Genomic DNA, 12662 nt, shown 5'->3' with positions numbered 1-12662 from the left:
CAAGGGACTAGCTCCCCGAGTGTCCCTGCATCACCGGGCTCCTTACTGCTGTCCTTGGAGTGGAGTGCAGAAGTGACTGTGATTACAGTCTGCAAGAATGTGTCTGAAGCAGCAGGTGGATGTGCATGATGCCCAAAGAAATCCATGACCTAGAGGCCGTATGGTCCCATTTTCCCCATGTTCTTTGTCTCGTTCCCCTCATTCAGCTTCTCATCCGGTGATTATTCTTTGAGAAGAAATTGGAGGCTGGAGTTGGGAGTTGGGAGTCAGGCAAGGAAAGAGCTCTGAATTCCAGGGCCCTGGGCAGAATTTTGGAAAGAAACCTGTTAGTCTGCTGACCTCGGAATGTGCTAAGGGTGCCTCGTCTCGCGCCCATGTGTGCCCAGCGCTGAAAGGGCTGCTTTCTGCCCAAACTATTTAGATTTATTCAGATGAGCTGGGAAGTGGCCCCAAGCCGTAGCGTTGGTTAGTAGATAGTGGCAGTTAGGAGGCATGAGAGAGCAAATCTCGGCCTTGCAGAGGTGTGACTAAAATAAACCCACAACCTGTTGAACTAAGTAACTTTTGTTCTAACTCATTTTTATTTTTTGAGTTTTTTATTTCATAAAAAACTTCATTTCATTGAAGATGAATAAGGCCCACACGAAGCTGGCTCTGCTAGATGAAGGCTTCTTGCTCTTGGTCTGCTAAGGAATTTCTTCCAGTGTCCCAGAGGGAACCAGGGTGCTGGCGTGCTGAATGAATACGCAGCTGCTCAGGAGTGAGGCAGCTGTTCCGGGGGGCGTAGTGATGAGGACCAGTTGGCACCCACAGCAGAGAGCGCTCATCCAGGGAACTGCTTACTTGATAGTCCAGTGTGTCCCTCTGTGTGCCAGCAAGCCTTCCCGGGGGCACCCAGCATTACCCGCACTGACCTATAACCACCTCCTGTTCACAGTACGTCAACCCAGCCTTTGAAAGGATGATGGGCTACCACAAAGGCGAGCTGCTGGGGAAAGAGCTCGCCGAGCTGCCCAAAAGTGATAAGAACCGGGCCGACCTTCTCGACACCATCAACACCTGCATCAGGAAGGGCAAGGTCAGTGAGAGAGCTCTGCAGACCCCTCCCCGATGCTTTTTTTTTTTTTCCCCTGCGAGCTCTATGTCACGTCTTTAAGATTAGCTCCTTTCCTAACAGGATAATTAAGTGAAAGATCTCTTGTATTTGCAAAATGAGTCCATTGTTGGGTTAATTTTGGATACCAAATGAACGTGCTCCTTATGATGCTGTGGAATCTGATGAGTTTGCAACAGGAGAGTTTATCCTTGGGGTGAAGATATCCCACCTGTCATTGCTGCAGTCTCATTCCTGGCTCTGAGCAGAGTTCCCCCATATAGCTGTCGTGTTGTTAGTGTGCCCAGTGTTCGGGGGACTCGAAGTTTGTAATACCAGTATTTACATATGGGCCCAGTCTTGGTCAGTTCTCCTTTCTCTGTTCCCTGTCTGCATCACAGCTGGGTAGAGACCTACAGCTCGCTTCTCCCTGTCATGTCCACTTGTCCAGCAGCTGAAGGCAAGGCTGTGAGTGCAACAGGCTCCTTTCCTCAAGCCCTCCCCTGCAGAGGAAGGGTGCGGCTCCCACGGTGGGGGCTCCCTGTGCATTTTCTTTTAGGCACTCAGAATGCTTGCTCGTCCGACTTCTTTGATCTTGCTTTCTCTGATGTGAAGAAGTTAGATAAGCACTATATTTTTTTCATTAGGGACCACTTTTTATGAATAAAATAAGTTTGGGTTTATATGATAGGCAACATCAATTTCTTAAAAATAGGGACAGCAAGCCTGAAATGGAATCAGGACATTATCAAGTACTCTAAAAAAAAAAAAATCGGCCAGGAGAGTACTACCACGCACCTGGCGACCCCAGAATGCACACCAGTTAGCCGCTCTTGCGGGGGGGGGGGGGGCAAGAAAAGGCTGTCGAGAAAATTTGGTTCTCGTTTATTCCCTCCCTCCCAGAACTTGTGGAGGTGCCACAGGATCCCCCTTGAGGGCACAGGCTCTTCATCCCTGCTGGCTCCCCCGGGTCCAGAGGCAGCCAGAATGTTCATACTCCTCTTTGCTCGATCAATGGAAACTGCCAGGAGCCAGACTGATGCCAGAGAAGTCTTGGTAGGATGCCCATAGGAGAGTAGGGGAGGACAGGTTTCAAGGAGAATTAAGAGACAAGAATTTAGAACCACATTCTCCACTTCCTCATGCGGGCAAATTAGACTCTCTGAGCCTCGGCTTACCTGTCTATAAACTAAGGATGACATTATCGAGCTCAGAGGTTGCTGTGAAGATTTTAGGGAAGACCCTGTAAGAATCCCTTGACCTGGGGCTGCTATACCCACAGGCTGAGTGTGGCAACTCCACCTACTCATCAGCTGTCCTTGGACCCTGGGAAGGCCAGCCTGGAGGTGGACACGTTGGCCTTTGGGGACTTGGTGCATGGTGACCGCAGTCTTGGGTAGTAAGCATCACAATGGGTATAGTGATAGAGCAGTATTTAGTGGGATGGTATTGCTCAGCTTGACGAGACCCTCTGTAGAAGCAGCCATAAGCTTTGATGGAAGGATTTTAAGAGCTCTCTTTGTCTATGTAGGAGTGGCAGGGGGTTTACTATGCGAGACGGAAATCCGGGGACAGCATCCAACAGCACGTGAAGATCACCCCGGTGATTGGCCAAGGAGGGTGAGAATGAATTTCTTGATCTCTTTTAGTTGAAGGGCTCATGTGGGCACTGGGTTTGCATATTGAAATGCCAGTGTAAGCGTTAGGCCCCCAGATACGGTGGGTTGGGGCTGTGCATAGCATATATCGTGGACGATTCCACATGGTTGGCAACAGCCCCCAGATGTGGCTTTCCCTCCCCCTCTCTGCTCCTGTTGATGGGCTTTACAAAGCATCTCCCCAGCTGCCCACCTTCGCCTGATCATCTGTGGTTCCATTATCCCCACTACCCCCTGAAGGAGCTGTGTTTAGGCCTTCCCCTGGCAAAATAACAACAAAACAACGGGGCTCGCTGGCCTCAACCCTGCCCTGGGAGCCAGGCTTCTCTCCTTGAGGCACTGGCCCTGTAGTGGTTCTCTCCGGGCTGGCTCTGGGCTTGTTCCCCAAGGCAGAGAGAGCCCTGGAGGTCATGGTTACACAGAGAAAGGTGTGTTTGATTAGAACCTGAGGTGATCTGATTTCATTTAATCTCAGATTATCAGAGAAGACTATTCAAGAAGGTAAATACGTAATCTCTTTTCCTTCTCCCAGTTCAATTTTGTGAGAGGGTTTACAAAGGCAAAGAGGATCCCCAAACAGTATGTCACTGAGGAGCCTTTAGTAAACTGGCTTGAAGGTCAACACTAGTTTCATAGCACAGTTTACAACGGACACATGCTGTCCTGTGATGTTTTGGAAGAAGAGGTATGAGTTTTTCAGGCCAGTAACCGGAAGTGGAAAGTCCTGCCTGTGACTCTTAGGACTACCTGAGTTCCTTCCAAATTGTTGGGTGGTTAGAAAACAAAACATTCTGTAAAGTGAGCAAAATGCCTGGAAGTCATTTCCTCTCCAATTTTACTTGTTTGGTAAGTTTTGAAATTGTTACCCCTCGGTTCAGAGACCACTGTCTTGTATTTCCTGGCATTTAGCTTCCCTCTGGGTGGCGGGGCCCTGGCAGGCCTGACAAGGGTTATGAGCACAGAGAGAGGCCTCCGGGCCCCCTTGGCATGGCCATTTCCACCAGCGGTCCGTGCTCAGAGGCCATGATGGCTGTCACATTGGTGGTATTATCATCCTCAGACCGTCTTTTCAGAGAACTTGAGCTAAGATGGAGTGTGTGTGTCTGTGTGTGTGTGTGTCTGTGACCAGAGTTCTTAGGTAACCAAGGACGAAGAGACCCTATTGCTTGGAATTTCTGTCAGAATGAGTTTTTCTGATCTTTCTGATTTTACAGATAAGAGAGTTCTTTTGTCTAGACACAGTGCTATTTTTCCCCGAGGTGTAGGCAGTGTACTATCAGGAAATTCTTATGAAAAGTAGGTAAATCTCTCCTCTTCCCGATTAGTGAAGCTCATTACAGAATAACCGGTATTTTCTATGCTCTCTTCAGGGTCTTCTAGAGAAAGTTGAATCAAAGGAAGAGAGACAGAGAGGAGATTCTTTCCTATTCCTATAAAATCTCACATAGCCCCCTGGAATTCCTGGTTCCACTGTCAGTAGAAAAATCTACCTTGAATTGATTTTTGAGCCGGGCTGAGGCAGCTATAGTCTCTTTCTGGTCTCCCTTGTGGTCATGAGCTAGACTGTAGGCTGTCTGGGGATTCTGTCCATAACCTTGAATTAAGACGAGTTTTCTCTGCCTGAAAAATGGCATCATTGTGACGACCATGCTGTGAAAGAATATGGAATATTAATGTAAACACAACGGCCATGTAATTTGGTCATTGTCCGAATGAGTCTTCTGCTTTTTATATCAGCTGTAAAATTATTAGTGTCAGTGGAATTAAAACCAATTTTGTCTGGAGTAGCATTTCATCCTATCACTGAAGATGCCTAGGAGACAAGCTTCAGGAGTCTGTTGCAAGATGAAATACCCATTAGGAAAGTGCTTCTGAGCCAAATGTGACTAAAAGGGAAGCCCGGTTTCTGAAGGCATGTGTGGGCTCTGTATGAAAAATGGGTTTTCCGTAGACTACGTTTTGTTTGAAATTTAAATCTGCCCTAGAATGGACCCTGGGGTTTTGCTTTAAGAAATTCTGTTGATGTTTTCATTTGCTGATTTGTTGAATCATCTCCTATCTGACTCACTAATAACTGATCATTTATGTTATTAGGAAAATTAGGCATTTTGTCTCCCTCAAGAAACTGTGTTGTACCACTGACAATAATAAGCAGGTACGGTATTCAGTTTCCTTCCTTCGCTTTGTCAGCTTGACCACGCATTACGTTCTCACCATTGTTTTCTGCTTGTCTTTCTCCATAGCTTACTGTAGTTGTCAGTTTAGGAGGTTTATGGCAAAATTAGGCTCCTTTAACAAATAGTTAAAAAAAAAAATTTCCTGCAAGCTTCTGCTTTATTAGTAATGCACATCAGTTATGATTTAGCTTGTGGCCATGCAACTAAAGACTAATATATTAGAGCATAAAATTCTTCTTCCAAATAACTGTTTTTTCCATCTTAATTTCTTAAATGAATGAAAAGCATATATGTATTTGAGCATTTCACTCCTACAAATTCTTATCAAAAACAATCGTTCCAAATTAGTAAAAATTAGTACTATGAGCACTATTTGTTTTTACCATTTACATCATGTAGAACAATACATTAGAATCTTGTTTTCGGAGTAACAGAATTTTAGTAAGTTGCTATGTTGAAGAACATTTAAAGATAGTTTTATCATAGAGAGCAATGCTGTTATTTTCTTTTTTAATTATACTTTTAATACTGGATTATGTGTATTTTCATGCTTTAAAGTTTATTGGTTAAAAGGTACTGAAGTAATTACCAGTGATCTATGTTTGAAAACACAAGTATGACCTTTGATGTATATGGAGATTTTAAAAGAAGGGATAATATCTTAAAAGGATATGAAGGTCTTTGGGGCATAATACATTTTAGGGGAGCAGGTCGGGGAGTTGGAGAGTGTGGGATTAGATGGTGGAGGCTGGCCAGGCAAGGAGAGGAACTGCTGGGTGATAGGACCAGTGGACGCCTGGGTTCCCCCACCTCGAGTAGGCAGCTTCCAGAGGGGAGGCGGGCCTGGGAGCCGTGAGCCTGTGCAGGACGTTCAGCTGGCGTCTCAGTCCATCGAAGGTACCCATGCCTCATCCTTTTTTTTTTTTTTAAATAATGACTCAATACTTGTATATATTGCAAAATTATCACTACAATAAGTCAAGTTAACATGCATCACTAGACATAAAATTTTTTCTTATAACGAGATCTTCTTTTGAGACCTATTCTCTTAGCAACTTTCAAATTTACATTACAGTGTTAACGAGTCACTGTGCTGTACATTATATCCCCATGACTTATATGTTTTATAAGTGGAAATCTGTACTTTTGATCCCCTTCACCCATTTCCCTCCCCACTCCTCTGCCCCCAGCCCGCCTCTTGCAACCAACCTGTTCTCTCTATCTATATGATTGGTTTTTTGTTTCTGGTTTCGATTGTACATGTAAGTGATACCATATAGTATTTGTCTTCCTTCACCTATCTTATTTCACTTAGCATAATGACCTCAAGGTCCATCCATGTTGTCGCACACAGCAAGATTTCCTTCTTTCTCATGGCTGAATAATGCTCCATTGTATATATTTTCCACATTTTCTTTGTCCATTCATCCATCAGTGGACACTTAGGTTGTTTCTGGGTCTTGACTGTTGTAAACCATGCTGCCATGAACCTAGGAATGTATATATCTTCTTGGGTTAGTGTTTTCCTTTCCTTTGGATAAATGTCCAGGAATAAATTGCTAGAATATATGGTAATTCCATTTTAAATTTTTTGAGGAAGCTGCACAGTGCTGTGTCGGTATACATTCCCACCAACAGGGCATGAGGGTTCCCTTTTCTCCGTATCTTAGCCAACACGTTTCATTTCATAGCTTTTTGATAGCAGCCATTCTAACAGAGGTGAGTTGATACCTCATTGTTACTGATTTGCATTGTCCTGATGACTGGTGATGTTGAGCCTTTCTGCATGTACCTGTTGGCCATCTTTATGTCTTCTTTGAAAAAATGTCTATTTAGATCTTCTGCCAATTTTTAAGTCAGATTTTTTTTTTGTTTTGCTATTGAGTTGTATGAGATCTTTATATATTTTGGATATTAACCCCTAACCTGATATGATTTGCTAGTATTTTCTCCCATTTGGTAGGTTGCCTTTTTATTTTGTTGATAGTCTCCATTGTTGTGCAGAAGCTTTTTAGTTTGATGGTAGTCTCAATTATTTATTTTTCTTTTGTTGCATTTGCTTTTGGTGTCATACCTGAAAAATCATAGCCAAGACTGATGTCAAAGAGCTTAGGCCCTGTGTTTCCTTCTAGGCGTTTTATTGTTTCGGATAATATATATGTTCAAATATTTCATCCATTTTGAGTTGATTTTTTCTGTATGGTCTAAGATAATGGGCCGCTTTCATTCTTTTGCATGTGGCGGTTAAGTTTTCCCAGTACCGTTTATTGAACAGATTATACCTTCCCCATTGTATATTGTTGGCTTGTTATAAATTAATTGACCACATATATGTGGGTTTATTTCTGGGCTCTCTATTCTGTTCCATTGATCTGTGTGTCTGTTTTTATGCCAACACCATACTGTTGGGATTACCATAGCTTTGTGATGTAGCTTGAAATCAGGGAGCATGATGCCTCCAGCTTTGTTCTTCTTTCTCAAGATTGATTTGGCTATTCACAGTATTCTAGAACAGCGAAGGGAATCGTGCGTTTTCTTAAGATTTAGTCCAACATAAAATGCCTCTTTCAACACTGAGAATTTCATTGAGAATCAGGAAGCTTTCACTTAATATCATCGTCACATAGAAAGGCAGGTCCTTGGGGACTTCTGGGAAAGGAAGGGACTTGACTTTCATAGAAAAATAAATTCTGCCAGCAGCAAAGTTGACACATTCCAGGAGGAAGGATGAGGTCTACGTGGGAGGTGACATGGGTAGCGAGAGAGGTGTAGGGCATCCTGGTGGCTCTTTAGAGACCAGCTACTGAACCCAAGCCAGCGCATGTCAACCTGTGACGGGTGCTGAAGCTGCTGTACAGTACGCCGGCCCCCGTGGGCTCATTCACGCTCATGCCAGGAGTGAGCCAAGTACAGTTCACGTCCAAAATCAAGCACAGCCTTCCCTTACCAACCTAGGCTTGCTCCTCCTCCTTCCTCTCTTTATCGGTCATTTGGACCCCCAGTCTCCTTACCACCAGTCTCCCTGCAACCACGTGTGCCCCAATTCTACCCATCCTTCGTGGTCCCTCCCACGCAGTGTCGAGTGCCATCCCCATCCTCAAACCCCCAAGTACCTTCCTTGCTGGGTATCACCCCCACCGTTACCACGGCCATTTGTGTGCCTAACTGCCCTCTCCTCTCTGGTGGGGTCACCAGCCTGTGCTTGTCTCAGTGAGCCCATCCTGCCTGGGGCAGAGTAGGTCCTGCAGCTGTGGGTCAGCTTGAATGGAATTGCATGTCAAGGTCCTGGCTTCCTGCCACCTTCAAACCCTTCCTGCTTCACAGAGAAAGGAGGCAATCCCTTAGTACAGAACTAGGGATGCAGCATCGCAGGGCCACCTCTTTTCTGATGCTCTAAATAGAAACGTCTTTATTGCTGTGAATTAGCTGCTGTTCTGAGAAGAGTGGAAACGCAGAGCTCAGATACCTGAGCCATTGACGTCACCTAATGGTGCTGCACAGGCCTGGACAGACACTTAGATTTTCCAATAACAAAGAATTTTTATGTCTCTGGCTAGCCACAGTGTTTTTCCTACTCATCTAAGGAGGCTGAAATGAACGGTGATGGGTCTGTGACGGGAAGGGCTCCCCAGAGGGTGGGAGCAGCCTGTCTGAAGGCGGTTCTGGCCGCACTGCTTTCTGGGGTTTAGCCTTGACGTCAAGATCCGCCCATGGGTTTGCATTTTAACAAGGAATGAAATTGTAAGCCAGGGTGCTATCTTCTGGTAGTGCCTGGCATCAGCACAAATCCCTTTTCCTGGGTGGACCCTGGAGCTTTTTGCCAAGGGGCTGGAAGTGCTCAGGGAGGTTTGGTGGCTGTAAACACCGTCTTCCACCGCACACACTTGCTCCCCAAATATGCCAGGGACGGTCTCTGCCCCAGAAGCCGTGGGGGTCACGGACAGATCAACAGGATACATTCTAGAGCATGGTGCAGGGGAGGTAGGAACCGAGAGCAGGAGAAGCACAGAACACAGGACCAAAGGAGACTGGCTAGAATTTTTTTAGGTGTCATCTAGGACAAGAGGCAACAAATGATAGCCTCCAGGCCAAGTGTGGTCGGTTTTGTATGTAAAGCTTTATTGGAATAGAGCCACACTTTGTGATGTCGTGGTCCCTTTCCTACTTCAGCAGCAGAGAAGTTACTGCAGACGCTATGTGGCCCACAAAGCCTAAGATGTTTACTCTTTGGCCCTTCACAGAAAAAGTTTGCCAACCCCATTTCAAGAGGATAATTTTCTTTTTGGACTACCCACTTTGCTGGGCCCAGGACAGTCCGTCTGGCACCCCTGAAATGCCCCCCCCAGGTGCACACACACTTCTTTGGGCCCTTAGTTCGTGCCACCCCTGTACCCTGGTGCAGAGCCTGTCTCAACCCCTTTAGACCGGTAAGACACGAGGAGCTGTTCCCTTCAGGCTTTTGCCTTTTCGTGAGGTCTAAATCCAAATCCAAATGCATGACCCAAAGTGGAATTTCACGGACCTGCTACCATGGTCCAGGAGTCCAGCTCGTACTGGGAGAGGAGGCTTCTAGATCCTGACTTCACACTACCTTCTCCTAAGCCGGCCTGGTCAAAGCAGAGGGGCCTCCCCACTGGCATCCCTACAGTGCCCACCCTCAGTGCATCCCCCATTCTCGCTTTTTCCTCCAGGCCTCGGCCACGGGAACACGGAGAGCACCGCCCTCCCAAAAGCCAGCGTGCCAGGGGCAGGTGTGGAGCCTGGGCAGAGAGTACGGGAAGCCAGCGGGCAAGAGGGCGGCGGTGCAGTGTTGTGCGCTTAGGTCGGCTCCCCTGGGCCCTCTTCTCATGGACGGACGACTCCCGGGCCATGGAGAAGCCCCAGATTGGTGCAGAGGTTGCCTGTCCAGTAAGAGGAGGTCGTTAGATTTTGTGAAGTCAGGGAGCACAGGCACCCAATGAAGAGCTCCCGAAAATATTCCCTGTCGCACTGCGGTAGAGCAGGGGAGGGGCCGTGACCCGGCTCAGCGGAGGCCTGCGGCTCTCTGGCTAATCGAGGTTCCAAGAAAAGGCAGAGAGCAGTCTGACCTGCCTTCTGCACAGGACTTTCCAGACCCGGGGTGGGGAGAGGGGAGAGAAGGACCTGATTTTGGAATTCCACTGACAACCTCTACATTCTCATTTAAGGGAAGAAGAGTTGTTTCAGCAATGAGAAAACCGGGAAGGACCTAATCTCTGAAAGAAGAATAGCTATTGAACTTGAATAAGTTAGGCTTAATGGAAAAACTTGTTTCTTCCATTGCAGACCAATGGGAGCATTGTCACAGCCTGACATCAGTCTGGGGACGGATGTTTGGGGGGCATTGCTTTGTTTTAAATACTGATTTATTTATGCGAGAGAGGGTAGTGGTGAGGGAGAGAAAAAGCAGACTCTGCACTAAGTGCGCCCGACACGGACTTGACGCAGGGCTCAACATCAACCCTGAGATCATGACCTGAGCTGAAATCAAGAGTGGGTTGCTTAACCGACTGAGCCACTCAGGCACCCCTGGGGGTCATTGCTTTAAAAACACGTTCACCTATGTAACTTGTTTGAGAATAGTAGGAGCAGAAATGGGAGCGGAATTGTCCAAGTTTGCTGTGATGGAAACTTGCTTTGAGATCAATTTTGGGGGGTTCATTCATATTTTTATAGTCTGCTATTTAATCTTGAAATTGTAAAGATTAGGAAAAAAATAATAGAACTTTACTACAGTAATAATGCCCATGACTAAGCCTGTCAGAAGTGCCTAAAACAAGATACAAAGGGTATAGAGTGTCAGGGAGAAAGAAGAGGTCTTCAGGCTTGTGAAGGCTTTGTGTGGGGAAGGAGGGACTGGGCCCTGAGGAAGGCAAAAACAGTGGGAAGTTAAAAGGAATCAGATTAGGCTCAACATTGGAAAGAATGATTAGAATGGACCAGGCCCCTATGTAGTTTGTGGGTAGTGAGTTCATCACCAAGGGAAGTATTCAAATAGTAGGTGGAGCACTCGGTAGGAAAAGCTGTCTGGGGAGGTCACTCACTGGCCAGAGGGTAGACTAGATCGCTGGTTCTCCAAGTGTGGTTCCCTGGAGCAGCAGCGGCCCTGGGAGTTTGCTAGACCTGAGAAGTCCAAGGGTAGGGCCTGGACAGTCGGTTTTAACAAGCCCTCCCCATGGTGCTGATTCATGCTGAAGTTGAAGAGCGACTGGACAAGATGAGTGGCTGCCAGGCTCTTATACTATGAACTCGGATCACTGTTTCATGGATAGGGTCTCTTCTGGGTTAAATCTAGTCAGAAAAGATTTTTTTTCCACTTCTGGCCATCCAGCCCTCCTCCCCTCCTGAGTACAGGGACCCTGACCCACACTGCTCAGGACATTGCATTGCAGAGGACCCCCAGCTCTGCTCCAGCCACGCCCAGCCTGTGCCCTAGGCTTGCACGTCCAGTCCTGAAATGTGGCTAGTTAGAGACAGGCTCCAGGTATAGACCGTGTGCTCAATTTCAGAGTCTTAGTATGGACAAGAATGTAAATTATCTCATTAAAAGTATCATAGTCTTGTATTGATGCCATGTGACAATATCTTGTACATATTATACCTAAAATATTACTCAAATTAATTTTGCCTGTTTTTACTTTTTAATGTGGCTGCTAGAAAATGTACAATCACACACGTGGTTTGGATTTGTGGCTCACGCAGTATTTCTGTGGGACAGCTGGTCTAGCCATTCCCTCCCCTGTCAAATCTTACCCTGAATCCCGCTGCCCTTTGACAGGTGCCGAGGGCCAACGGGCTGTGCGTATAGTCTAGTTCGTGCCAGTGAGTCAGCAGCAGATCCCACGAGATGAAGCTGTGATCCATTCTCCGGGCCCCTGAGGATGCTCTCCCTATTACAGGAAGATGATCTGATGGGCACTTAAGCAGACCTTAAGGGAACACTTTTGTTTGGGGAGATGTGGGGCATCTTTTCATTAGTTCTCAAACTGCGACAGAAAGTTAGCTCTCACTTTTAGAGTTCTTGGGTGGACAGTGGGAACCCGGGTGCCTTGCCCACTGGCAGCTTCCTGCCCACTGCCCCCAGACCCATTCCCATTTCCCAGCCCAAGACTGGTCTTCTCTTGGGTCTGTCCTTGCCCTTCATTGCCCCTAGGCCTCTATTCTTTCCATGTTTGCCAACTTCTGTTCCCCCTAATCCTTTCCTTCCCGGTAAGTGGCTTGGCCAATAGGCTTTTCGTGATTTTTGGACTTGTCCTCTAGGGTGTGGCAGAACAGGGTCCTTAATGCTAAGACAGTCTCATAGCTCATGGTATTCTCTATAAAACAGAAGAAGTGGCTGGTGCAGGCAACCAGGGGAGACAGGCACCCAGAATCCCGGGATGGTTTCTGCTCATTGCTAATCCCTAGTGATAAAAATGTTTGAATTTGTCCTAAATGCCCAGTATTTGAGATCCGTCTCATGTTTTTAATGGCATCAACTGTTTGCAGCTTCCTTGTCCTTCAGGACTCAACCCAGCTTCTCCTCCAAGAAAACTTCCAGAACCCGCCAGCCATATGTCCCCCGAACCTGCCATGAGGGCACGGTGATGTTTCTCTTCTGCATCACCCGTCTGACTGTTAATTTTATCCTGCTTTGGATCAGTTCTCACCTTGGGGAAGGGACGCCACCGTGTGTGCCCTGTAGACATCCAGAAATTATTTTGAAAACTAATTTTT

At 46.6% G+C, this 12662-nt stretch overlaps 1 protein-coding gene across 5 annotated transcripts in view; it reads left to right on the top strand.

Annotated features, from left to right (window-relative positions):
• PDE8B (phosphodiesterase 8B) overlaps window positions 1-12662 on the top strand; it is a 239301-nt gene that overhangs the window by 157604 nt on the left and 69035 nt on the right. For all 5 annotated transcript variants that reach the window (XM_036090141.2, XM_036090142.2, XM_036090139.2 and 2 more), the window contains exons 8-10: window positions 938-1078; window positions 2625-2713; window positions 4846-4906. In XM_036090141.2, coding sequence (XP_035946034.1) covers window positions 938-1078; window positions 2625-2713; window positions 4846-4906 — 291 coding nt within the window. The remainder of the gene's footprint in view (window positions 1-937; window positions 1079-2624; window positions 2714-4845; window positions 4907-12662) is intronic.

This window comes from Halichoerus grypus, chromosome 2 (genome assembly GCF_964656455.1).
Source record: "Halichoerus grypus chromosome 2, mHalGry1.hap1.1, whole genome shotgun sequence".
In the NCBI taxonomy this organism is placed as follows: domain Eukaryota; kingdom Metazoa; phylum Chordata; class Mammalia; order Carnivora; family Phocidae; genus Halichoerus; species Halichoerus grypus.
The sequence above is the reverse complement of the archived record's forward strand: the minus strand, read 5'-3'. Positions and strand labels throughout refer to the sequence as shown.